This window comes from Xenopus laevis, chromosome 1S (assembly GCF_017654675.1).
Source record: "Xenopus laevis strain J_2021 chromosome 1S, Xenopus_laevis_v10.1, whole genome shotgun sequence".
In the NCBI taxonomy this organism is placed as follows: domain Eukaryota; kingdom Metazoa; phylum Chordata; class Amphibia; order Anura; family Pipidae; genus Xenopus; species Xenopus laevis.
In genome coordinates this window covers 160,806,350-160,834,276 of record NC_054372.1, presented here as the reverse complement: position 1 = coordinate 160,834,276, position 27,927 = coordinate 160,806,350, and the positions used below count along the sequence as shown (strand labels likewise).

At 40.2% G+C, this 27,927-nt stretch overlaps 1 protein-coding gene across 3 annotated transcripts in view; it reads right to left on the bottom strand.

Moving 5' to 3' along the window:
* mcc.S (mutated in colorectal cancers S homeolog) overlaps nucleotides 1–27,927 on the bottom strand; it is a 173,690-nt gene that overhangs the window by 109,126 nt on the left and 36,637 nt on the right. Inside the window, exon 1 of one of the 3 annotated variants that reach the window (XM_018244314.2) lies at nucleotides 25,975–26,812. The exons of the other annotated variants lie outside the window; for them this stretch is intronic. Within the exon in view, the coding sequence (XP_018099803.1) occupies nucleotides 25,975–26,031 (57 nt within the window). The 5' untranslated portion in view covers nucleotides 26,032–26,812. Of the gene's footprint in view, nucleotides 1–25,974; nucleotides 26,813–27,927 lie in introns of those variants that run through there. 3 annotated transcript variants of the gene reach the window in all.

The following is a 27,927-nucleotide window of genomic DNA, read 5'->3' as shown; positions in this document are numbered from 1 at the left end:
GTTATTATATTCATATGTTCTGCCATTGGTGATTCAAAGGGTATTTGCAGGAGATTTGTGGCTGTGTGAAGCACAGATTTCTTGTAAATGCCAAATCTCCTCATCTGCCATTACTGTAAGCAGGAGCTCAAGAGACTATTGATCTCCCTGTGGGACATAATATTTAAGATAGAGACCAAGGCTACTGGTCCCACAAGACATTCCGGACCCTATACTTTTTCATACAGAGTGTTAGCCATGTGCTGCTGGCTGGAATCTCAATGTTAAATCTGGCCACAGGATAAGAGAAATCTTACAATAATAACTCCGGACAAAGCAGCATTCCTGGTATTTCCCAGTTTACGTTCTGCTTCCTTAGCACAATTGCTGTTCACAGAATGTCAAGAAAAGGAAAAAAACTCACTGCAGCTCATAAGAAACCATGCTTTTTGTGCTATGGCATTTCCTTTATATAAACGATGTCACCAGAAGAAAAAAACAGTGCATTGTATGGGCTTGAATCTCGCACAAATTAATTGAGGCAGTCAAACTACTAACTCAAATTTTTGATTTTGAGACTTATCGTTTCTAATAAAACATAAAATTGCCAGTAAATCATTAGGAAGTACATTTTCAACATTGAAGCTTTTTTTTTTTAAAAAAAACTTTTTAAAAATTGGATTAGGCAATACAGCTTTGACTGCAATTGAAGTTTTCTTTTGTGAAGGGAAACTTTAAGTTTTAGAATGTTATAGAATGGCGAATTCTGTTTCGAGTATAGAATGCTGAAATTGGTTTCGAGTTTTATAGTCTTTCTTTGCTTTGCTCTTCTGACACTTTACTAGCTTTCAATTACCCGAGCAGCCAAAAAAAAGATTGGTCTTTGATGCTACAATCTTATTGTTACTGTTACTTTTTATTACTAGTCTTTGTTTTCAAACTATATCCTATTCGTATTTCAGTTTCTCATTTATCAACTACTGCCTGGCTGCTGGGGTAATTTGAACCTTAATACCCATATAGCTGCTAATATTCCAACTGGAGTTGGTTTAATATCCATGTATTTTTATATATTTTCTATAATGGTAGATTGACTGGCTCCTGATAAAAGTGACCTACGTCTGAGTGTGTATGAGACACTGTTGTTAAGAACTAAGGAGTATGTGAAAATAAATAAATTATATAACTTAAAGCCAATTTTATCAGCTAGGAAAATATCACCTACCAGGAATCTTCCAAAAAGATTACATCTTTTATTGCATAGCTATTGCTGACAAATCATTTGGGCAGATTCTATTTATTTCTATGGGATTTTTAGAATTGTATTTATCAATGGAGTTCACCATTTGATAAATATGCTTTTGAAACCCCCATAGGAATGAATAGAAAGTAGGTTTTTCTGTGGTGAGCTCTAATCTCACATCTTGATAAATCTGACCCTTTATATGCAAATAATTACATTCCTATGGGCTTAATTGCATATCAGTAAGAAGCAATCAGGGAACGCATCCCCTTTTGGGTGAGCTAAACAGCATATTAGTCACATTTTGGGGCCTACTTACTAATATTTATATAGATTTTCTTATGCATATTTGAGTAAAAATGGTGTGAAAATACTCTATATTTATAAAAAGTTGACTATTTAAGAGCGTGTGTATGTGTGTGCAAAAGTGAGGAAGCTAGTGACGTGCAGTTCGACAAAATATCAACCTGCAACAGACCCTTACATGCACATTTGCTACCCGCAACTGGCCTTAACTTGGTGTGTTTCCATATTTATAGGTCTGCACCCGTCACACCTTGTTGTTACTGAAGGAGCCGGGTGCACAGGGGCAAATCTTTAAAAGGCAAATGCTGATGCAGAATGGGGCAATGTGAAAAGTGGAAAAGTTCAGCCTGCACCTGCCCACTAGAGAGTGCGTATAAGTGTGTGTGCTTTTCTACTATTAATCAAGTCACTTACAGATAGACTGGCTTCCAAAAAAGTGACCTGAGTGTTGATGTGTAAAGGTGGCCATACACGGGCAGATAAAGCTGCCGATATCGGTCGTTTGTACCGATTTGACAGCTTATCTGCCCGTGTATGGGGGCTTCCGACGGGTCTTCCCGATCGATATCTGGCCACGATATCGAAATACCCCCGATATAGCCATGCTGTTTAGTGGCATATCGGGGAAAGATCCGCTCGTTTGGCGATGTCGCCAAACGAGCGGATCTTTGAGTCTATGGCCACCATTAAAGACTGATGTGAATGAATGTAAAGGTGGCTATACACGGTCCGATAAAAGCTGCTGACAGACTGAGTTGGCAGCTTATTGGCTCGTGTATGGGGCCTTCTGATGGTGCTTCACCAGTCGATATCTGGACAAAATTTGGGCAGATGTCGATTGGACAGACCTTAAAATCCTATTTGATCGCCGACAGCATCTGTTCGTTGATGCGGTTCCATGATCCGACCGCCCATACTCGTGCATTATGATTCGATCGTTGAGTCCTAGAGGGGCCCAAACAAGCGGATCTCTCTGTGTATGGCCGCCTTAAAAGTGTGACACAGTCCTTGGTTATCTCTATTTGAGAAATTTTGTAACAGCCATTATGCAAGATTTGCATTCTTAGGTGAAATAAACCTATGTTATGGTTGGTCAAATCCCAAATAATCAACCCCACCCCATGGGAAGGGCTGCTTTTGATCAATCTGACTGCAGCCTCCTGTCAAAATAATTTCTAAAGTGCTCTGAATGCTTTCCATGAGAACATGAATATTGTTTAATCCATACAATGAACCTCATATGCAGTTCAGCGTTCCTGGTGAAAATATGACTTCAAGACTTAGCAGGAAATCAGGCAACACAGAGAGAAAAGTATCCTCATTGGCTTTGTGCTTGTGCAATGAAAGGAGTTGTTGCCGGAACCATGCATCATGTGAGGGGAGTTCTAGCAACAGTCATTTCAACATGAACTAAAGAAAACAAAAACAATAACATATCTACTCACACAGTAGTGATTTTAGGAAGGTTCATGCACCATTGATTTTTTGCTTTTGTTTTGCTTATTTGACACTGCAGATGAACTACAGTCTCAGCCTTATTTTATTCACTATAGGGACAATGAAGTGGCGCTAACGATTGTGATGGTTTAGTGGTTTTGGAGCTGAATGCTATGATTATCACACTAAATGACTCACACAGACACCGTGAAATAAACATTTCTTTCTGCTATTCATTTGTGAAATTTAACTATGCCTGGGAATGCTCTGACAAGTCTATTCGTGGTCTCAGTTTCCTTCCCCTGGATGGTTTATAGCAAATCAATTAATCAATTTTAGGTGGCGCCAAGGACACAGGGGAAAGAATCATTTCTTGGGCAAATCTGATGAGGAGAAATCTCCTCTTATATAGAATACCCTCTTCTCAAGTGCAAGCTGCATTCATATGGATATTCTATTTTCTTTGCTTAAAGAGACAAGCAATAAATTGCAATATGCTAATGGTTCTTCTAAAAACAAACTGGTTTAAACCCCTAACATTTCCTTAAATAGAATGACACAAGTGACTGTTGAACGAACATAAATTTCCTTGAGGAAAAGGACAGTGATATTTTTTACAGGCACGTGCTAAGCTAGAAACTTGCAACTGACATGCAGGGAGCATAGAAAATCAAACGCAATATGCTGGCACTATACATGTTAATAATAATAATAATAATAATACTAATAAAAGTGCATGCATGGGTGGTAGGGAACCCTGAAGCTACTGCCAGTCTGTGGAAATTCAAGGGTTCTCTTAGTGAGTTTCATCAAAAGGCACAACTTTCTTGTATCCCATGTGGACCATGAAATAAGCCAGTTGCAGGACCAGAAAACTGTTAAACAAAATGTTGCTAATCTTTATGCCTCCTTTCATAAAATATTGGCAGGTACAAAAAATATTAATAGTAAATAAATACACTTCAACTACAGTATTTAAATAAGTTTACACAACACATTACCACTAATAAAACAATATTGACTACAAATGCAAGTGCAAACCCTACTGACTTACCAGATACATAATAAAGGCTTCATACTGCTAATTATATTGGGTGACTGATTGCTGTGCTGTAAGTGGGTAACTCATAGAATGAGTCAGTCAATAAACATGTTCAGCTTTAAATCATAGATACTAAGGAATGTTAGCTCCAGTGTGCAGGAACATCTTTACTTCCTGTATCAGTCTGATTAGTGATGCACCAAATCTGTAAGTTTTGGATTTGGTCAAATATCGAATGGTTTATAAAAAAAAATTTGCAATAAGTGAATCGAATCTGAAACCTAATTTACATATTCAGATGACATAGATTTAAAGAAAATCTGTCTGTGAACAAGAAAATATGACATATGTACAGTTATCCAGAGCTTTTACGTCATGTCATGTGACATGAACATATTGCATAAGGGTAAGTTCACCTTTAATTCCCATTTTTTTTAAAAAAAATGTTATAGAGAACTATTCTAAGCAACATTTAAATTGTATTTATTTATTAACATTTCTATTCCAAACTTGCATGCTTTACTAGCGTAATTAAACCCTAGGGTCAGAAGGCAGATAAAATCAATATATGAAATCTGAAGCAAGCATGGACCTGTTATCCAGAATACTTGGGACCAGATAATGGATCTTTCTGTAATTTGGATCTTCATACCTTAAGTGTACTATGAAATCCTTTAAACATTAAATAAACCCAATAGGCTGGTTTTGCTTCCAATAAGGATTAAAATAACTTGATTTGGATCAAGACCAAGGTACTGTTTCATTATTACAGAGAAAAATGAAATAATTTTTAAAAGTTTTGATTATTTGGATAAAATGGAGTCTATGACAGACAGCCTTTCAGCTGTGCAAAATAAAAAATGTTTCTAATATAGTTAGATAGCCAAAAATGTAATGTATAAAGGCTGGAGTGACTGGATGTCTAACAGAACAGAACTTCCTGCTTTTCAGCTCTCTAACTCTGAGTTAGTCAGCAACTTGAAGGGGGGCCACATGGGACATAACTGTTCAGTGAGTTTGCAATTGAACAATTCCTTTAATGAGGATGTCTATGTTTCATATAGGGATCAGTCAAGGTGTCAAGGATGATAAACTGCTAAGAACATTGTGGGTGGTGATAGAGATTAAAGGGAATGCAGGAAGGAACAGGGATATTTCGAACCACCAACTTAACTGCCCAGAGATGTACAACCCCCCCCCCCCCAAACACCTTGGCCAGGTTCATTCAACTGAGGCTTAATGAATTATAAAAATAACATATATTTAAATTTAGAAGTCAAAGATTTTTTTTAGAAAAAAGAACCAGCACAAGTGATCTCTCCTGGCATCTGTGAAAGAACACAGGTCTTGGCTTCTATGAAAAAACACAAATATCAAATCTGTATGATTGCTTTTTACAGCCAAAGTATTTATTCAAAGGGTTAATGCTGTATGGCTGAATACATTTATTATGCAAAATAGAAGCTAAAGAAAGTCTTTATTATCAGGCATGATTGAATCATGATTATATAGAGAATGTAAAAAAAAGATTGTACAATCTACAAAGCTCATGATTGCCAGGTCAATCCCTGACCCCATTCCGAGGAGAGGAGAAGGCCACACATCTCTGCAGAGGTTGTGAATGTATTCATGACTTCCATATCAGAGAATAGTTTCATATATGCTGCCAGCTTCTGAGTTTAAAAAAAGAAATCAGCACTGAGTGCCAAACCCCTCTTAATGTAAGACAAGTTCTTCCAGGAATGTGACATACTTCATGTGCCTGATAGCCCCCATCAGAGCTGTATGTTTCCCTCATTTGGATAAAATCCAGGAACTTCTCTTTTCCCGTGTGCACAAACTGAAGTTCTGGACAAAATCCAGCAGCAAATTTCACTGCCCAGTGAAAGAGAGATGACTTATATCATTAAAGAGATGTTTAGTATGGAGGTTTTATGGCAGCAGAGACACAGGAATGCAACTGTCTGGAACATGAATTGTCTCAGGTTGCACCTTCACCGCCTCTCCATACTGTATATTCCTCACCCAGTTATTCTTGGACAAGAAAAAAAATGTAACCACAGGAAAACAGTGATAAAAAAATAAAACATACTCAATTTGTAACCAGTGGGAATTTATAAACAGTGTGTCACATTATCTGCCCGTAATACAAACAGGTATAAATTATTCTGCTCAGAGGACATAAATTATATATACAGGCATTCAGTCTGGCAATGTAACCAACTTAACATTAAAACCAGATCAATTCTGAGGTTACAATGTTGTATATTCTACTCTATGGTATTTCACATTCCACTTATTGTACCTTGCTACCAGTTTCAATTTAAACTAGAATAGAACAAAAATGAAATATTTCAAAAACCACAAAAATCTGCTGCACCTCCATTTACTAACAACTGAAACATTTGTCCCAGCACAGTAACCCATAGCAGCCTATCAGCAACTAGCTTCAAGCATTCTTATGTAGACAGAATAAAAAAAGTAAGTACGAAAAAAAAGTGTATTAAAAAAAAACAAAAAACTCATGAACTTTTGAACAAAAGTGTGAGAACATTTATATTATCAGTTCCGTCTATGCATAATGTATATTGGCTTCAATAACTCGAATATAAGCAGCACCAGAGGGGGGAGGGGTAATAATTTACATTCCCTTGGTTAGTTAGGGCTATTTGTCAGCAAAATGTCAGATTTAAAAAGGGTGAAAGAGTAGACTCTTAGCAGTTGCCTAAAGTAAGAATTATGAGATCTGCAAAGTCATGCACAAAGATTTCACTCATTTTAAACACAACCTTGCTACTTAGGGAGAGAAGGAGAAAAGTAGGGCTGACCAGCACTCAAATGGACGGCCTTACTTTTCTCCTTCTCTGCCATACCATTACCAAAAGCTGGGGGTCTGGGGCTGGTGCACCCAGACCACATTTACTACTTTTGAGTAATTTAGATTTTATTCTGGTGCACCTTGTTCTCTTCCTTCTTGCTACTGAGGGCCCTGCTTCAGTGGATACAATTTCAGATGGGACTTTTCCAAATTGTGGGGCTGACCCCATAGGACACAAGCTCCCAAACCGATGGACAGTCATCTCTGGTGGCCTGACACGGTGACGGGGGAAAGCAAGCTCAGAAGAGAGTTGTAAAGGATTCCTATTTGTTGCTCTATATATTCTTGAAAATCTGTAATCTTGCTATGAGCTAAAGGGGGTACCCTGAGCAAAGGGTAATGTGTTGTATCTACCGCACTTCTGCAATTACCTTCAGCTGCAATGGTGGTGCTGGTTCGCTGTTGACCTGGCACGGTCCCTTAGCAACGGATCCGCACTCACTACATTTTTTTTGCAGTTTTTTTATTTATTTTATTATCACCACAACAGTATCAACATTTCGGGGTGGTTTCACCCTCTCTTCCTGGTGAACCCCCCCCTCCCGAAATGTTGATCCTGTTGTGGTGATAATATAATGTATTAAAAAACTGCAAAAATCACTGTACCCTGAGCAAAGGCTGGACCTCTAAGGAGGGCTTGAACATAAATAACAAAAAAATGGGGTATGGGTTCTACTAAATATTTTATATTCTGTAAATGTGAACAATAATAAAACCCAGGTTTCTCCTTTAATTGGGAGCAAAGGACAGAAGGGCGGGTGTGCAGTATAAATTCTTTATAGAGTTTTATGGTTTTTCTCAAATGAACCAATACCAAATGCATTTACAGTGTTTGCACTATATATAAATGTGTTACCCTTCAGTTTCATTTGTAATAAGAGGCCTGTCAAAACTATATCACAAAAGAATTTTCAGCGTTGCTTATTGGGATTCAAAAAATATTTTCTCTCCCTGCGAGTCCTGCGGTATACTTTTTATTTATTGTACATTAATTTATTTATTTATTTGATTTTTAAATTTACGCTTAATGCCGGTTTAGGCTCACCCTTAAGGTTTGTTGGTCCGGGTGCGCAAAGCCCCAGACCCCTCGTAAAATCACCGGATTCAGCTTCCCAAATATGTAAGGATATAATGTCTTACCCGGACTTCGCTGTGACCCAGGTGCAGCCGCCCTGAGTCAGTCGCTAAGGGAAACGCAATACTGCACACACACCAAAATCCTGGACAGCGCACTCTTCGGATCACTCAAGGAATCGCCTGGTCATCACTTCATTGGTAAAAAACTTGATTTTTATTAAATATTCAACATATTAACAAGCTGTATAACCCTGCGCCATGAGGTCTGACGCGTTTCGTGTCACTGCACTTCATCAGGTCTCTGTCCCTATTTCTAGGGGAATTAACCCACTTAGAACTGCTGTACATATGGGAGTAAGACATGAACCTAGGGGAAATATATCTCCCTTCACACTGTGTTCCAGTTACCGGTTCACAATATATATTCACACTATACACACATACATATGGACAATAGTCACAGAATAGCCAGTTCACTATTACTGGAGGTAAAGAGAGCCATGCTTAACAGAGTTTATAATCAAATACAGTCTCCGTCTATTTGATCGTAAGTGAACTCACATGTAGAAAGTCTAAAGGTGGCCATAGATGCACCAATAATAATATTCAGAGCAAGTATGGCGGGAGACAAGATGACCGATATCGGCAGATATTAGGAACTCCCTAGTTTCGAACCAGAGATCTGTTGCATTCCAGGCACTGCTCCTCTTGCTTGAGCCACAGGAGGCAGTGTGGCAACAGCCTGAAATACAATATCTTCTATGGCACTGCCTCCATCTTCCAGGAATCCACACCCTCTATCGAGCTGCGGGTAATTGTTTAAGGGCTATTTAAGCCTGCATCCCAGATGCCTATGTGCTGGATCATTGGCCCTAGCGCTGACTCCAAGCCTCGTGAAAATCTTGATCCTGTTTCGGTTCCTGTTGCTGCTCATGTTCCTGAATCTGCTAATCTTTGTCTTGTTCCTAACCTGTTCCTATCTGGTCTTTGTTTCCTCTGATATTGATCTCTCTGTTTTGACCTTGACTTTGCATGTACTCTGCCCGTCTTGATCTTTGGCCTGCCTGGCTGCCCCTGATCTGTTTGTCTGCTGCCTGCCCTTGACCTTTGGCCTTAACTCAGACTTATACTGCCTTTTTATATACCTCTGCAGAGGTGTGTGCACATTTTTTCCATATTAAAACTTAAAGTTATACAGCACATTGGCTTGTCCAGTCAATCCTTACAGCAGAAGACTTGGATATCGGTCAGCTCATCAATCGGGCAGGCCGGTAAATTTTGATTGGGCGTCTTTGAAGGCACCTGAACAGCCACTGTTAGTGCTAAATTGTCAGATTGTTTCTACCCATATATCTGATAATTCAGCTCTACATGTATGTATTGAAAACAAATGATCTTTCCTACAACCAATGGTAGTAGATCTATGGCCACCTTTAGTGCACTGGTTCCCAAACTGAGGACTCCAGCCTGAAGACTATTTAAGTTGAAATTTGAGGATAATGCTTATTTGTCCTACTAGAAGCACCACTTAAAGGTAATTTAGGGTAAAACATTGAGTGAAGATATGATACTCCATCATTTCAATATACCTGTAACTCTTGTTATGGGAAACAGGGGACCTGGCCAAGCATAGGATCTCAAAGAAGGACTTGAGCACAATAACTTCATAATTTACTTCCTTTGTTGCAGTGACACCATTAGGAAAGAACCTCAAAATATTTTCTTCAACTGCTTAGGCTAAACACATTCTATTACAGAGCCAATGGAAAAATCTGCACAATAACAGTACAATTAATTGGCACCTCTATACAAACTCATTTTGCAACAAGCTAAATCAGCACTTTTAAAAAAATGAAATAGCTGTTTTTATCACAAGGTCAGTGTAAAGCATGTGCAAACGGCAAGCCCATATTCTATTTGTATAGAAAGCAATTATCAGAATCAATAACAAGTTGAACATAAGCCATCCAGGCTTAAATATATCAGGCCTGCAGTGCTAATTATAAAAATGTCTTTTTAGTAAAATTACCCGGGTTGCTTTAAGGGCAGTACTTAATATTGCATTTGTATTTGTAGCCTCCTAGGCAACAGTAAACAAAGTCACTATGACACATTAATTTTGAAACTGCCGCACTTCAGCCAATCCTTCCCTGGCAATTCGTGGCAATGGCTTCAATAATGGCACACAACATAGATAATAGCAAAAAACTGTGATGCAAGCTTCTTGAGTGAACATACCAGGTATCGTGACAGACACAACTTCTATGAACTTTATCTTACAAATGTTTGTGGAAGTAAAATCTGTTAGACATTGGATAATCTTCCGTTGAATTTCAACAAGGCAGATTGTAATGCGTATTATGTGATTGTGGTAAAAACTAGTGGCAAAGACTCTATCTGGACATTTATGTTGATGTCGTCCCATCTGACCCTAGACTGCACTGTTTTCGCCACAGATAGATTTAGAGCATCCGCTCTTTTCTTACTTGTTTGATCCATAATATGAAGACTCAGAAAATATTCTGGTGGCCTTCATTCCCTCCCTTGAATTGTTGTTTTGGAGACCCTGTACATAACTTTTAGACTGCAAATACTATAATTATACATAATTATAATAAGAATATGTAGCATAAGAACTTGATGGTGATGATAATAATAATAATAATAATACATTACCAGCATCATCATCAACAATAACAACAACTATGCAGATAAATGCTTGGCAATAATAATAATAATGATAATAATATTGAGCAGTGCATGTAAGTCCTGGGAAGTGTGTTTTCTACACCTGTGCCATTCACTTTTTGACATTCATAAAGCACAGATATGTGAAGCAAAACTAATCTTAAAGTAAAAGTAACTAAGATATGAGCTGGAACTTGTTTTACGGGTGTGGCACATTTAAGTCAAGCATAGGAAGTTTATGACTATGGAATGGTATGCTGTTAAAGCAGCAAAACATTCAGTGATAGGATAGAAAGCAGTGCTGCTCTCAGACTATTGCAAGCAGCCTGTTTTGTTTTTTACTATAAGAAAGAAAATAAAAACAGAGGTTAAAAAGGAAATCAAGATGCAATAAATGTCAGGGAGAATTCAAGGAACATGTAATAAAGTCAGGTAAAAGGCAATAGGCAACTATTATATAACCATCAGTATTTGGTATCCAAAGAAAAAAGAAGTTGATACAGTGCTCTCTAATAAAGTACTGTGAGACAGGTTATTTTTTAAGGAAAAGAAGCACCAACCCAGGACAGAAGGTTAGTGATTATTTTACTGGATGATGCCCAACAAATTCAACTTTTTGTTCTCCTTTAAAGGTAAGTAGAACCCCCGTTTTACCTTTTTCAAGGGACCAGAAAAAAATGATGTAAAATCATTGGAAAATTTTAAATCAGTGAAATGTATTATGCATAATCTATAGGTGCGACTAGAGTCCTGCGGGGGTCCATTTTTTGGAACCTGTACCCGTCCCCGCAACCTGCAACCCGGACTGGCAACCCACATTTTTACCCGCTTGGACCCGCAACCCGACCTGCAAGTACCTTATCCGCAACCGGGACCCGCGACCCGCTGACCATCAAGAATCAGGAAGTGCTGTCATTGTAAACCGGACGTGCCATCATCGGAAGTAGGCGTGATCAGAAATAAAGGAGTAAAACAGGAAGTGCTGTCATTGTAAACCAAGTGACATCATTGGAAGTAGGAACCGCGGACCCGCGTCTATACCTGCACCCGAAACTTCTACCCGTAACCCGCAGGGTACCGCAGGATTTGCAGGTAACCCGCGGGTACCCAGGCTGCTGCAGGACTCTAGGTGGGACCAAAAAACAATAATGTAAAATGAGTGAAAACTTAATTATCAGGGGATGTAGAATTGCGGTTCCACTGTATTTAAAGGGATAGTGACACATTCCAAGTTAGCAGGATTGTTTAAATATGCCTATATAAACCCTAGTATTGCTCATCATTTCCAATAGAGGTGCCCTCCTTTTTCCCCATAGCTAAGGTTGCCACCTGGCCGGTATTTTAACGGCCTGGCTGGTAAAAATTATGGCTGATCCCAATGTTATTAATAGGGAAAAAAGATAAATATATAGGAAGGCCGGTATTTATTTCCAGAAAAGGTGGCAATCCTACCCACAGCCCACCACTTACTAATCTGTGTTGATTTCTACAGCTTAAAGGATAGTAACAACAAAAAATTAAAGTGCTTTAAAGTAATGAAAATATCATGTAGTGTTGCCCTGCACTGGTAAAACTGCTGCTGAGTAGCAATGGTGGAAATTGAAAAAAGGCTATATGGCACAGTTTAAATAGTGGATAACAGATAACATTATGTTCTACATAGCTTATCTGCTATGCAACTTGAGCCTTTTCTCATTTGAATAGCTGCCCCATGGCTACACAGCAGCTTATTTATATAAACTACTGTATAGTAGTGTTTCTGAAGCAAACACAGCAGTTTTACTAGTGTAGGGCAACACTGTATTATATTTTTATTACTTTAAAACAATTAAATGTTTTGATTTTACTGGTCCTTTAAAGGAGAGAAGCTTTAACTTTAACTCTCCTTTAAAGGAGAGTTGCATCACGCTTGGGGGTGGGGCAGTGTTTTGATAGTCTGGAGTTTTGTCAATAAGTGTCCTCTAGCCAGTCAGAAAAATTGGCTGCCACCAAGTTTCATGTTCCACGTATCAGTATACACATCCTGTATAATTAAAGGGGTATATCACTTTTAAAGTAACTGTTTGATAATTAACAACGTTTTGGTTAGTCTTAATTTTTTTTTTATTACATATGGTTTTTTAAATTATGTTCCTTCCTTTACTGCTTTTGAAGGGGTTACTTACCCCAGTATTCAAAAACTGTTGCCCTGTGTGGCTACAATTCTACTGTTTCTTTTTATAACCTATCTTTCCATTTGGGGCCTTTCTTATTCATCTTGCAGCCTCTTGTTCTTTGGAGCACTAGGAGGTATATAAAAAGAAGCGCATGGCAGGTTAGGGTCTGGTGCAGTTTCTCGGAAGTCCAGTTAGGGTCAGGTGCGAGTCTAATTTTTCTCGACTAGCACATCGTTAGTAGCCACGTGGGCAGCCATTCAAGAACAGGACACACAGTAGATAACAGATAAGCACAGAAGAATTCATTGTTTACTACAGAGCTTATCTGTTATCTGCTATGTATCCTGTGCCTTTTCTCCCTTTTCAGCTTTGAAGGGCTGCCCCCATGGCTACCCAGCAGCTTGTTTATATAGACTAAAGCAGTGCTGTTCAATTTATTACATATAGTGGGCCAATTGCAGGCCCCGATTTGTGGCGAGGCAACAAAGGCCCGGGCCTAGGGCGACAAGTTGGTAGGGGCAGCATGCCGCCTAGCTGCTTGCTGAGGAGCACTGGGGATGCGCAGCCTGGACTAACGTATGTTTCATGAAGCAAACACTGAACTTTTACCAGTACAGGACAACAGTAAGTAAATTATATCTGAATTACTCAAAAACACTTACATTTTTTAGTGTTACTGTTCCTTTAATTGAACTCTATAACCAGATGAAATTCCAAACTGAACAAATCACAAAAAAAGATGGGGACCTTTACAGAAACCAAACAAACCAATTTCACAGTCCTGCTTAAGGTGGCCACACAATATAAAATCCGCTCATTTGGCGAAATCGCCAAACGAGAGGATCTTTTCCCCGATATTTCACTAACGGCAGGGCTATATCGAGGGTAATCTGAACGTTCGGCCCTATGGCTGAACAATCAGATTACGATGAGCGCAATGGGCTCCGACGGGTGGGTCGGGAGAAAAATCAAACCTTCCCGATCTATATCGTGTTCAGATATCGATTGGAAAGACCCGTCGGAAGCCTCCATACATGGGCAGATTAGCTGTCAAATTGGTCTAAACGACCGTTATCGGCAGCTTTATCTGCCCGTGTATGGGCCACCTTTAGATTTCATGTGGATGTTCAAGCCCTGCAACAGATATAACCACTACTATGTTATGCTTGCCCTTGGGGGACTCTTAAGGCTACAAAGTGCAGTTCTTGTAAACACAGATGATATTTCTAATTTAGAGATACAAAGTGGAGACGATGTTATTATGTTAGGCTACTGATACAAAGTCCTAAATTTAGACCTTTGTATGCAGCTCTGGATGGGATAGGAGGCATTCACCATATTAAAAGCAGCAAATTTGAGTCATACATTTAGAATTTAAATCATGGCTTTTAACCCTTTCTAATTTCAAACGTAAAGCTTTTGTCTTTGTAATGTTTTCCTGTTTCAAACTGTTAGTAGTACACACAATGCAGGACTCCTAAGGGTCACAAAGCCTCTCGAAATAGGGCATTAAACAATTAAGAGAAATAGTGTGTGTGTATATGAGATCATATGGAACAGTGTGAAAGAGTGTGTGCCTGCATATTTTATTATTTGCTTGTTCTACTGAGTCATTATCAGCTTACTCTGGTTTCTGCATGTCACCAATATCTAATGCACAGGAATGACAAAGGAAATTACTGTCACCTACTTGTCTCTCACAGTTTCTCATTCATGTTTGTAGTCATTCACATATAATCAGAGGCTGCCCCAAGACACTTGCCATTTTCTATATGTAATGTCCTTCTAAATGTTATTCTCATGATAAAAATCTACACTATGGGGTATATTTATCAAAGAGTGAAGTTAATAGTGAAGTTCCGCCACTCTCCATTCATTTCTATGGGATTTTTATAGGCGTATTTATCAAAGGGTGAACTTTCACTTCACCCATTGATAAATACGCCTTTCAAAATCCCATATAAATGAATTGAGAGCTGCGGAATTTCACTCTAGTACCGGAAATTCACTCTTTGATAAATTTACCCCTTAAGGGCAAAGACAAACGCGAAGATTTGGGGAGATTAAAGCTGGCCATAGACGCAAAGATCTGATCGTACGAATCGAGGATTCGTACGATTTTCGGACCGTGTGTGGAGAGTCCTGACATTTTTCGTCCCATGGAGATCGGTCGTTTGGTCGATCGGACAGTTAAATGATTTCTGTCGGCTGCGGGTATTATCTCTGTGTGTATTGCCGATCGTACGATTTTCAGAGGGAGACTGTCACCAGCTTTGTCGGACATAACTATCGTACGATTGCTGTCAGGGGCAGAACATCAGCTGATCTGTTCTTTTACTACTTTATTTGATCGGAATGGTTAGTTGCAGGTCAGGAGATGGGGAAGTCCGATTGTACGTTGATTCAAACAGATACAGCTGTAACCATAGTACCTGGCAGAGACACCTGTTGCTATATAAAAATGAGAAATATAAATAATTAGCCTTTTCTCCCAAACATACAGCATTTACAGAGACACTAACCCAACAGGTTATAAGGTTCCTAGAAAAGACTTTCACATGGGTTGATTGGCTGAAAAATATCATCTGATCTTTGGGAGAAAACCTGAAAAAAATTGAAAGACCATTCAAACTTTTTACAGATATTTATTCTCTGGCCAGTTTATACCACTAGCTTTTAATAGAACAGCACAAAAGACTTGTTTTGTTGTATATCATTTAGGAAAGCTCTACAAAATGAAAAAAGGTTATACTTTTCCCTTTAAATATGCAGCGAAAAATTACCCACAAATGCACAAATCAACATTTCTTTTTGCTGAAGGTCACAGCCACCAGACAGTGTGAAATATAAATTTAAATATAAGGAAGTATAAAAGTTTATTAATACTCAGCCAATGTTTAACATTCATTCATAGGAGATTATATATATATATATATATATATATATATATATATATATATAGTAAAGAATGGACCCGCACTCCAATGTTCTTAGTGAAAAAAAATTTTGTGTTTTATTCACAATGCATATCCAACGTTTCGGTCCACGTTGGGACCTTTCTCAAGGATATATATATATATATATATATATATCCTCCAGGGTTACATAGTGCTTGACAGTCCACAAGCTGCTTTGTCAGACATGATCTACATTTCGTGAAAACCTGATGCAATTTCTTTTTTCCCTTATGAAGGATTCCTCATGCAGAAATATTCTCTAAATGGTTTCAGCAGCATTCAAAATGCAGATTGTAATCACAGACTGAATTCCAATGCCATATAATCAGAGGCTGCCCCCAAGAGATTTGCCATTTTCTATATTTAATGTCCTTCTAAATGTTATTTGCATGATAAAAATCTACAGCATTTTATAATCTTTATACCAAGTGGGCTACTCTCACTTGCAAGGAATTCAATGCGAATCACCGACAGTGACTTAAAGGCATACTGTCATCACCTAATTACTACCATTTATCATAGCACCATTACATGTGTTTTCACTGCATTCTGTTATTTTTCTGTTACATTCGAGGTTCAAATTTCACATATTTTGATAGAGTGTTAATGTATCTGATTACTTTACCTCAGCTAATCTTCTTTTTCTCTTTCACTCTCAAGCAATAAATTCCAAGCAGCAGTGTAGTAAAATGTTAATAAGTAAAGTTAAATTGATCTGGCTTCATTTTGTGAGACAATAACCCTGAACCAAAAACCTAAAGAAACTGTATTTCTTTAGTAAACTCCTTCATGTGAGAAATTTGCCAGTCTGGGAGGAGTTGGCAGAAGTTGTACTTTAAGTTCATATATCCGCCTGAAACTTGATCAATGTTAACATTTACGTAGAGTTTTAAAAGCCCAAAAAAGACTGTATATCACATGGAGAGAATTGCAGACTTATTGTACTCACACTTTACTAAAAAAAAAAAAAAAAAAAAAAAAAAGTCCATAACATAAGCTGACAGTTGCCAATTTAGATGCAACAGCAAAAGGACTACCCCTGTTACTATTTATCCTCCTACCTGCCGAAAGGCCTGCAGGTTGACTCAGACCACATGCAAGGATTGGGCATGTTGGTTTGAAATTTGGGCGACCAGTGAGGATTCAAGAGCACTCCTTCTCTGCTCCATCTCCTGGAACCAGAGTAGAAGTAGAGTACGGAGTCAGAAGATGTAGGTATGGGTTGGGTGCAGGTCCTAGCTACAATGGCAACATTATTGTTGGGTGTATTTTTTCCTGACCTGCAATAACTACTGCTAAGGTTGAGTGCTCCCCCAGCCTGCAAAAAATTGTCATTGTGGGACCAGTACTAACTTCTTACTGCTCCATATCCAACTTCTGCACATGCCTCTGGTTCCAGCTCAGCCAGCTGTCTGCATTGTATTTACACTGAGTTTAGATACTGCTAGCCAAGATAAGATAAGCTGTACATGGTATTTTGTTGTATGAGACTCTAAAGCTCCCCATAGACGTGACATTTCTTTTTGCCGAATGACCGATTTTAGGGAAGCCCGACCAATCCTTCGAAATTATCGTGCAGTTAGTGGGATTCGAATGATCGTACATCTTACGATTTTTCGGCCGACTTCTGACGGGAAATTGATCGGCCAGGTCAAAAAATCTTTGTCGGTCCCAGTGCAATCTATCTATGTTTGCAGGGACAGCTCCCCTTTGTTTTCCTGGCAAATTGGTCTTTTTAGTTGATGGTAAATCGTACGATCGTTCTGAGAAGATCGTGGTCTCACGATCAGGATCTGATCTTTTAAAAATCTCAACATCTATGGCCAGCATAAGGCAGGGGTCCCCAACCTTTTTTTACTTGTGAGCCACATTTAAATGTAAAAAAAGAGTTGGAGAGCAACACAAGCATGAAACATTTCATGGGAATGTCAAATAAGGGCTGTTATTGCCTGTTTGGTGGCCCCTATATGGCAGCCTACAGGAGGATCTTTTTGGCAGTACACCTGGTTTTTATACAACCTATACAACCAAAACTTGCCTCCAAGCCAGGAATTAAAAAATAAGCACCTGCTTTGAGACGACTGTGAGCAACATCCAAGGAGTTGGCGAGTAACATGTTACTCGTGAGCTACTGGTTGGGGATCACTGCTCTAAGGGTTGGGGCAGACGGCAGATTCGGGGAGATTTAGTTGCCTGGCGACTAATCGCCTCTTCTGCGTGGCAACAATCTCCCCAAACTGCCTTCCGTCTGCCTTCCGCCTGCATGAATGATCAATCGCCTGCGCTAATGCACTCGCGCCGCTTCGATTTCCGAAGTTGCCCGAAGTTTCCAGGCAACTAAATCTCCCCAAATCTGCCCGTCTGCCCCAACCCTGAGGATGGTGGGATATGGGGAGATTAGTTGCCAATCGACTAATCTTCTCTACTGCGGCCAACTAATCTTCCCAAATGCCTTCCCGCCGGCAAGAAAGCAAATCGCCGGAAGGATGGCATACGTATCGTTTTCCAAAGTTGCCTGAAGTTTCCTTGTGAGGCATTTGGGAAGATTAGTCGCCCACAGTAGAGATTTGTTGCTTGGCAACTAATCTTCCCATGTGCCACCACCCTAAGGGTGATGGCCGACCGGGAGATTAGTTGCCCTCGATAAAAATGCACAACAGTGGGCGATGAATCTCCAGAAAATGCTTTTCCACTGACAATACATAAAATCGCCAGTGGTAAAACCTATGCACCCCAAGCTTCCTCACAAAACAACTTCCGGCAACTCCAGACTCCAGAAGAATGAAACGATGCATAGGTTTTACCACTGATGATTTCAGTTATTGCCAGACGTGTTTTGTCGCCAGCAGTCATGTGTTTTTATCATGGGTGACCAATTTCCCCGTCAGCCCTTCAGTCAAACCCACACCCTACATGAACCTCCGCTAGTTCAGCACAGAATTAAAATGCATAATTACCATCTTCAATATAATGACATTTTTTTCATTACAACAAAATTCGATTAAGGTGTACAGTATAGTGTAATATTGGCCATACACTGGGTGACATAAGCAGACACTGCATGTATGGGGCCATTGATGGCTTCCCCAGACGATATATGGGCGAAAATGGCCAGATTAACAAATTAGAAGGGAAATATATATGCTCAAAATTAATTTAAAAAAATAAACATTAAACAACAGGCACCAGATCTGCCTCCAAAGAGATCTATTCTCACTAAAAAATTATGTCAGGCCCACATGTAAACATTTGCATTTAGATAGAAACGTTCCAGCTCTGACTATCTGGGGGCTGTAGATTTGCACATGCTGGAGTGCTAGGGGGGTAGTGCAGCTGCTGGTTGGAGCATCTGTAATCTCAGAAGAGAAAGCAATTTTCTGTTCCCATGATCTTTTGCTTATTTACATTGTAAAGAGCAGCTTTTGGTGATAAAGCAAGAGAATGTGGTATCAAGTTTCAAACTTCCATGAACCAGCTGAGACTTTCACATCCATATCTGAAACAGATAAAGCACAGCCTGTATTCAGAAGATCCCCATTGATCCAGGTGAGGTGGGGGTTGGGTGCATTCTTGCCAGGTATTTTAGCTCCTTGAGCACTCATCCACTGTGGACTAACTCCTCTACATGGTTACTGGAAGCTGTAAACATTGATGCCCTGGCTGGCACACATGCTAAAAGCCAAGCACTCTGTAATTAAAGTAAGATTATAGTTTTATCCTGGGGCTTGGATTAGTAGCTGCTGTAAGGGGGTTCATGCTGCACACAGCTCCTATGCCATACATTCTTTTCCACCCCTAAGGGTAAGGGCACACCTGGCGATTCGGGGAGATTTATTTGCCTGCCGACTAATCGCCTCTCCATTAGGGCGACTAATCTCCCCGAATGGCTTCCCCCTGTCCTCCACCGTCTGTAATGAAAAAACGCCTGTGGCATGGCACACGCAGGTGTTTTTACATTATAGCCAGCGGACGACAGGGGGAAAACCGTTCGGGGAGATTAGTTGCCTCAAAGAAGAGGCGATTAGTCGCCAGGCAAATAAATCTCCCCGAATTCCCAGGTGTGCCCTTAACCTAAGGGGAGCCCCCTGCCTGCTAGCTGAATAGGACATATCTCTGAACTTATTCTATCGATTCCTCTCCTTCCCACAGCAGCCTGGACCATAAATAAAGATAAAGTTGAAGGCCTAATTATCTCCAGATACATTCAAAACCATTCGTGGATTTATAAAAATGTTTGTCCTTACTGGAGGTGGGGCTGCATTGTTTAGAAACACACCTGCAGCGCTCCAGCCAGTAACAGACTACAACTCCCAGCAGCCCCAGAAACCTCTGGAGTTGTAATTTAAAAGGGAACTATAACGAAAATGTAAATTATGAGCTTCATCACTCTGAAATAAGAAACTTTCTAAATACAATATTCTGCATTGTTTCTGAAATAATCAAGTTTATCTTCACTGTCTCTCTCTCAGCATCTGTTTCTCTTCATTCTCTCTTCTCTTTTGCTGTCAGTTAGATCCAATATATCTTATAAGGGGGCTCATTTCCTAGCAGATGTATTAGAGCTGACTCAAATAACTGATTCTAGTACAAACAAAATCTAACAAAATAACTGCCTTTTGCACAAATCCTGCATGTAGAGAGACAGGATTTCTGGTGATTTTAATAGAGTGAGTTCTAATACATCTTCTAGGCAAAAGGAGCCCCCCCCTATAATATATATTGGATCTAACTGTCAATGAGTATCTGACTACAACTACTGCATGAATGAATGAAGAGAAAACAGATGCTGAGAGAGAAATAGTGAACATAAATTGATTATTTCAGAAATGGTACAGAATTTTTAATTGATTGTATTTAGAGTTTCTTATTTCAGTATGCTTAAGGTTATGTAAAATTTTTATTTTCACAATAGTTTCCAGCTAGAGGAAATGGCTAATACAACGGGTTACTGACAGAACAGCTGCCAGCTGAAACCCCTTCCAATAAAAGTGAGAAAGCCAGGCAGATACTTACCATATCAACTGTGGCGTTTAAAAGCAGAATACACCACCACAATGCCTTTATAATGCCTTCTCAGGGAAAAGGTTCCTTAGCTGCTGCTTGACAACTTCATTACCAGCCATCCTGTCAGTGAGCGGGGAATCCAAGAACATGACACCCACTGCAGATAGACAAATATGCCCTGTGCTACAAAACTACACTAAACTGTAGCCTTGGGGAATTTTACTCCACATGCAGGAGTTGTTCAACTAAGAACCTATCCCAAGTGTTGCCCAACGGCAGCATTAACAAACATCACCCTATGTGTTAATGGGTGGTGAACTTTTACCTCTGCCAGTAAATTCCTGCTCAGCCTCCTAACACAGCCTCTCCCCTGAGCTTATGAATGAACAGGTCATCACTTCCCTCTGTCCTCCACTGAGATTATCAGGATCATCTGACTATTCATAAGGGGAGGGGGACAGAGATTTACAAAAATGGAAGACACGAATACAAGAGTTAAGCTGGCCATAGACTTGCAGACTTACCTTCATATCGGATGGTGTCATCTCCCGACCTGCCACTAACCATTCAGATCAAATAAAGTAGTAAAAAAACTTATTGTAGAGCACTATATTAATGGAGAAAAGGCCTATATCCCACAACATTAAGACAATGATTTAAATTTACAGAGACAGTGGCGGAACTACCGGGGGAGCAGGGGGTGCGAGCGGGCCAGGGCCGACACCCCCTCAGGGCCCCAGGCAGCCAGCGCGCCACTGAAAATGCGGGCTGTACGGAGGGGGGCGGGGCCCGGCTGCGCGTCACGCACCAGGGCCCGCCCCCCCACTAGTTACGCTACTGTACAGAGAACTCATCATCCAGTTTTAAAAGTTGGAGGCAGGATCATGCTGGCATGTTTTTGAAATAACACCCAAAAGTTGGACTTTTAGGGAAATGGCTCACTTGATATTTTGGTGGTGTTTTCCGCCTGTTAGCGGCCTGTGTGTGCAGTGAAAGGTGTAACAATGGAGTTTTGCCTCCCCTGTTCTCCGCTGAAGGGTGGTGATATTCAAGGGTCTATTTGTCTGCCTCTTATAAACTAAAGCTGGCCATTCATAAAGAGATCCGCTTGTCTAGCAACATCGCCAAACGAGTGGATCTTTCACCAATATACCCACCAACGGCAGGACTATATCAGGGTAATCCGAACATTCGGCCCTAGGATTACAACGAGGCGCAATCTCCGACAGGTAGGTCGGCAGAAAAACTAAACCTTCCCAATTGATATCGTGGCCAGATTTAGATCGGGAAGACCCATCGGAAGCCCCCATATACAGGCATATAAATTGCCGAATTGGTCTAAAGGACCGATATCGGCAGCTTTATCTGCCTGTGTATGGCCACCTTAAGCAGAGAAACAGTCCATCTGCTCCCACTCGCTCCTCTCTCCTTTTACATTAACAGGACTGCGTCAGCCTGTGTGCGGACACACAGAGTATATTTCAAGGAAAAAAACGTGAGAGTATGCATTTTCACCCCAAAATCCGTTCACTGTGTCTGCACGCAGTTTCACACTGTGTCTGATAATGTATTGTAGAAGAAGGCAGGTGTGGATGGAAGCAGATGGACTATATCACCTCTTACATTTATGTAAAGGGTGAAAGGGGCTTATGAAGTGTGACATCACCAATGTTAAAAAATAATAAAGTGATTAACTGATTGTTTCAGCAAAGAACTTTTCTAAAGATGAATGAAAGATTACTAATGGGTAATTTATATATACACATACAAAATGACCTTAAATAAGAGGCAATATATGTTTAGCACAATCTACTACATATAAGGAAAGGCGGCCATACACTAGATCTTTCTCCCGATATGCCGAGGGCAATATAGGGCTAATCAGATTGTTCGGCTAACTAGCTGATACGACCCTCGATTGTGGGGAAATCCTGGCCCATCTTTACAATTATTGAGCATATATCGGTTGAGGAAGCCCGTTGGAAGGCCCCATAAAGGTAAGATGAAGGACCCAAATTGGCATCTTAAATCTGTCCTTATATGGGAAACTTTAGTCTACATACAACCTATGCAGTGCCAGCTAGATCTACAGAGCAAAGAATGGAATGGAACGGAACAAATTAAATTAATGAAAAATGGAATAAAAAGGCCATATATACATTAGCCATAGAAGTGGTCCTGTCAACAGGTCCAAAATGGGTTATACTGAACCTCTCACTAATTCACACTTCATTTAACTGGTGGTGCAGATCTCCTTCCATGAATAATATAGATCAATTAAGCAGTAGAGAAAGCTCAAAGGAGATGTACAGCACATCATGCTATATGTAGATGGGTATATTACCCCTTTTTTTGTGACCACTCATGCATCAACGTTTGTTGTAAAGGCACGGTTGCATCACCCAAATGCTGATGCACAGGTGGTCATATAAAAAGGGTAAGATCCTAACTACAAAAGCCTGTTTTACAAGCCAAGCCAGAGTCCGACCAGAGTTGGGGGGGAATTCATGACATCAAGAAGAAATAACCACTGTGTAAACATTTTAGGAAGAGTGGCAGCAATTGGTACTTCCTGCCCCCTAGGAATAATTTAGCAGTGTTCATTTTCTTATCTTTAGCACAAGTTTGCAAATGCCTATTTATAGGAAGTAGCATAGTGTCTGCACACATCCTACTTGTCTCTGGGCAATGATGAACAGCTATTCATTTTAAAAGGGAAACTGTACAATATAAAGAATTGCTTCTTTTGCCTGGTCAGCCATGCATTCTGTGCAATTATTTTACAATTATCCATACACACAGGAAAAGTAGCTGACTTTGCACTTATAAGGCATGATTAGTTGTAGCAGTGCTACTGTCCTTCTGTACCTGAGACAGTGAGCACACAACAGAGCCAGGATCACAATAAGGCCACTTATGAGCCTATACATAATAAAGGACTGGAGAGACTGGAATCAGCTAGTGCAAGAGCAGCCACTTGAAAAAGAAGTGCATCTACATCTGCAGTCAGGTCACTTTGCTTCAGCTGGACAAGCTGAACAAGAGAAAGCATTGTGCAGCATCAATATTCCATTAGTACAGTAAAGTGAGAATGTACAGTTGCACTGTACTGTAACCCCCTCCCTGACGTACAGCAGCGGGGAACTCTGGATTGCAAACCAAAATTTGATAAAGAGGCCCACATAACACAGAAACTGCTAATATACCCATTCAAAAAGTATGAATAAATGCCATTTTCTATGCTGAAATCCAGCTGTTTAACAGTTCTTTTCTTTCTGCATCATTTGAAATCCTGGCAGGGAAGGAGGGACTAAAACACTGATGTTACAAATTATAACAACTTCTCCAACTTCTCCACAGTTTACAGACAGCTTGCAGGAACCACATAACCCACAATGCATTGCACATTGTGATGTTCTATTCCTTATTGAAATCACGTGTGCAGGGAATTGAGGGGTTTGGAGGATGCAGGCTGCTGATACAAATTAACAGTAGTCAGCCAGCTCAGCAAAGTAGTCAGACAGATCAGCAGGAGAGCAGGGGCTTAGAGAACTGTCAGAAACCATCACAAACCATGAAAAGTCTGCGTATTTTTTAATTGATATATATTGCAAAGTTGTTTGAAATTATGTTTACTTTTCAAAAAGCTTAAGTTATGTTTTTGTGGAGTTCCCCTTTAAAGATAAGCTCTCTCCTATAGCCTTACAGGCAAATGACAGAGACTGTATGGAAGGCATATATAGTTTTATATGTATCTCAAGTTATATAAATAGTCACATGGAATATGCATTGTAAGCATTAAACCAATTATCAGTCCCTTTTTTAATTTGTTTGTTTACATAGAGGGCCTATATGAATAAAGCATTTAAATGGATCAGCAATGCCCACATAGAGAGAAAATATTCTACATCGGCAATTAGAATTAATTGCATGCAGCTTTTTATTATAAATTGCATGCCTTCTGATACAGTATGAAACAAACAACTATAAAACTTGTGGCTCTTCAGCTGATGCTAGTTTATTCTCAAAGGCAAAGGGATACTGGGTCCCGTAGTTCAGTAAGTGCCATAGTATTAATTGTCAATGTGGACGAGCTGCTGACTTGAAATTATGTAAAATACCTTTATCCCAGTAAACAAGAGTTCTTTCTCAAGCAAGGGGAAATCTCTGCTCAAGCCTAGAACTTCCATCAGGCTCTCATTATAAAACAAAAGGAGGCTAGTCCTGTGCAAGCATGGCACCCTGCATAACACCTATCTAGGGAAGCTGCTGGGAATTGTAGTTTAACAGCATCTGGAGGGGCACAGGCTGTCAATCACTGCAACAAATCAAAGCTGTCACTGTTAAAACCTGTATGGGGAATGCCATACCGTGGGCTTCCTGGGCACATACATAAATACAATAGGGCATTACTATTGGCTGCAGTTGTATAAAGACATCTGAAGGTGGGGGGGGGGGAAGAAACTTCCCCACTAGCCTGGACTTCCTCTCCCTTCCCCCACAATGATAACACTTGGGAAGAACACTAGCAGATCAAGTAACACACTAGGGCAATGAGTTTCTATGGCAGCTGCACACTCCTTTTTTTCTTTGACCTAAAGGCCTGCCATGCAATTACCTTAGTCTAAATCAGTATGTCTGGATATAAACTGCAATTATCCAGTTCAATCAACCCAACTTCCAGTTCTCCAGCTGTTGCGCAACTACAACTCACATGTGTCTTGACAACCAAAGCATTGTGGGAGCTGTAGTTCCAAAAGAGGTACATGTTGCACATTCTTGATGTAGAGCCAGAAGACAGGCAGTGCCAGGAGGGAGCAGTAAATGTGTAAATGTTACATACAGCATGAACTTACTGTTGGGAGGGAAGCGGAGCTTCAAACCCACCGGCAATGCCCAGAGCTCTGCGAGCCAAAAAACACAATTGTTTGCACAGATCATTTACTACTGGCTGTTTTGCATTCCCATCCTGCAATATGCATAGACTAAGCAGCCGGTTGGGATACTACATTGGCTCAGCTGTTCCTCACAGTCACAAATAAATCACGGCTGTTGTGGTCAAAATGATGTGAGTGCAGGAGAGACTATTTATTGTTAGAGATATGCTGCTGCTACTCCAGGCAGGAAGGATAATTTCCGACACTTGAGTGACTGCAACTGACACCCCAAGTACTTCACACACTGATCAGTCTCTGCAAGGTACTCACCTCACTCAGCTCCACGTTGGCTTCTTCCCCGTATTTAATCCCCACTCCGGCATTCATCGTTCTTGTCTTTTTCCAGACTCTAGATCGATTCCCTACATTTCAGTACTTCCGGCACCTTCCTGCCCGTGAAGCACACATTCAGGGATCTGTCCCTAGGTGCAACTTTTGTAAGTGTGTGTGACACCGAAGATGGAGACACAGGCTAAAGCCGTTCTGTGGGGTTGTGACTTGCTGGAGAAGTGCAAGGGAAAAGCATGCACATTTACACCCCAGTCGAACTCTGCAGAAGGATGAGGAGCCAGTGTAAAAGCTGTGCTGCAGCAGCTTGCCCTGCCTCTAGTAGTGTGCTGGCCACTCGGTGGCTACCTCCCAGGGTACCTCCCCCTCAAGGCTCAGAGCACACTGTGAGCCAGTCCAGCTCTTGGGCCAGTGGTAGCCTACAGAGACCCTGACACATCAAGTGGAGAAGCAATTCACTGCTCTTCATGTGAAACTTTCAGATATGAATATACAGCTTTGTCATGATGAAAAACATCTGTCTGCTGCCTAAAGGGTGCTGCGAAGAGGCGGTACGGAGGCTCTGACACACACTCACCACAGAGGGGGAAGGAGGGGGGTGCTGCACACAGTTCATTTTGGAAAGGAATTCATCTCATTTCAAGCAGATCCTGAATTAAATAGTGTTGTGAAGGTCTTGAGTGTGATCCAGAGCAGCCGTCCAGGCAGTGTGTTGCAGCACGTGTGCTGGGAGCTCAAGGTCACTGCTTGTTGTCAGAGGCGCAGCAGAGACAGTGAACAACATCTGCAGATGTCATTTATAACACAAACTCATCAGAAAGTTCACTTGTTGGGGCTGCACTGATGGCACTGGCCAAGATAGGTTCCCCTGTACACACTAATAGAAGTCTAGTTCATTCTGACACTTTGAGGGAATTCACAAAGATGTCAATAAAAGAAAATGTTGGATAAAAATGTTGTGTTTGCGCTGTTTTATTCACAGACCAATTTACTGTCATTTTTCAGCCTCTACCGACAATTTTCACACAAATGACATTTTCACAGCACCAAAATGGCATATGTTAAAGTGATTACAGCACTTTTTAAAATTAGAGCAGCATTAAGACTAATCCATAAAACTTGAAACATAAGATACGTTCTGTAAATTTGGCATACCATACAACATTTTTACAATTTGGCAACTGACAGTTTGAGAACTGTGTACTTACGGAGACCTTTTTAAAAATTTTAAAAAGCTACGGGATTGGGAAAACACAGTTATGTCACAATTATTTGGTTTTTTTTTACTCCCCTTTAATGACTATTTAAGGGGTTGTTTGAGTTTGAGTTAAATTTTAGTATGATGTAGAAAGTGATACTCTGAGACAAATTGCAATTTGTTTTTTATTATTTGTGGTTTTTGTGTTATTTAGCTTTTTATTCAGCAGCTCGATTTCAGCAGTCTGGTTGCTGGGGCTCAAATTACCCTAGCAACCATGCACTGATTTGAATAAGAGTCTGGAATATGAATAGGAGACGGCCTGAATAGAAACATGATTAACAAAAAGTAGCAGTAACAATACATTTGTAACCTTGCAGAGCTTTTGCTTTTAGATGAGGTCAGTGACCCCCCTATTTGAAATCTGAAAAGAAAAATCATAAGAAAATAATTCAAAACTATGAATGAAGACCAGTTGAGAAGCTGCTTAGACTTGGCCATTATGTAACATACTAAACATACTAAAATGTTAAGTTAAAGGTGAACTACACCGTATAGGTCAAGGAAAGAATTAATAGTCTGGGAGTGGAAATTTGTTAGGCATCCCTCAGCAATTATAATCACTAAATTAAGACCCCCAACTGGAGCGCTACATAAATAAAAAAACGCACCACCAACCTAGGGTACAATTCTATTCTACACACTGCCATCTTGTCCAGGCTAGTGCTCTGAATAGT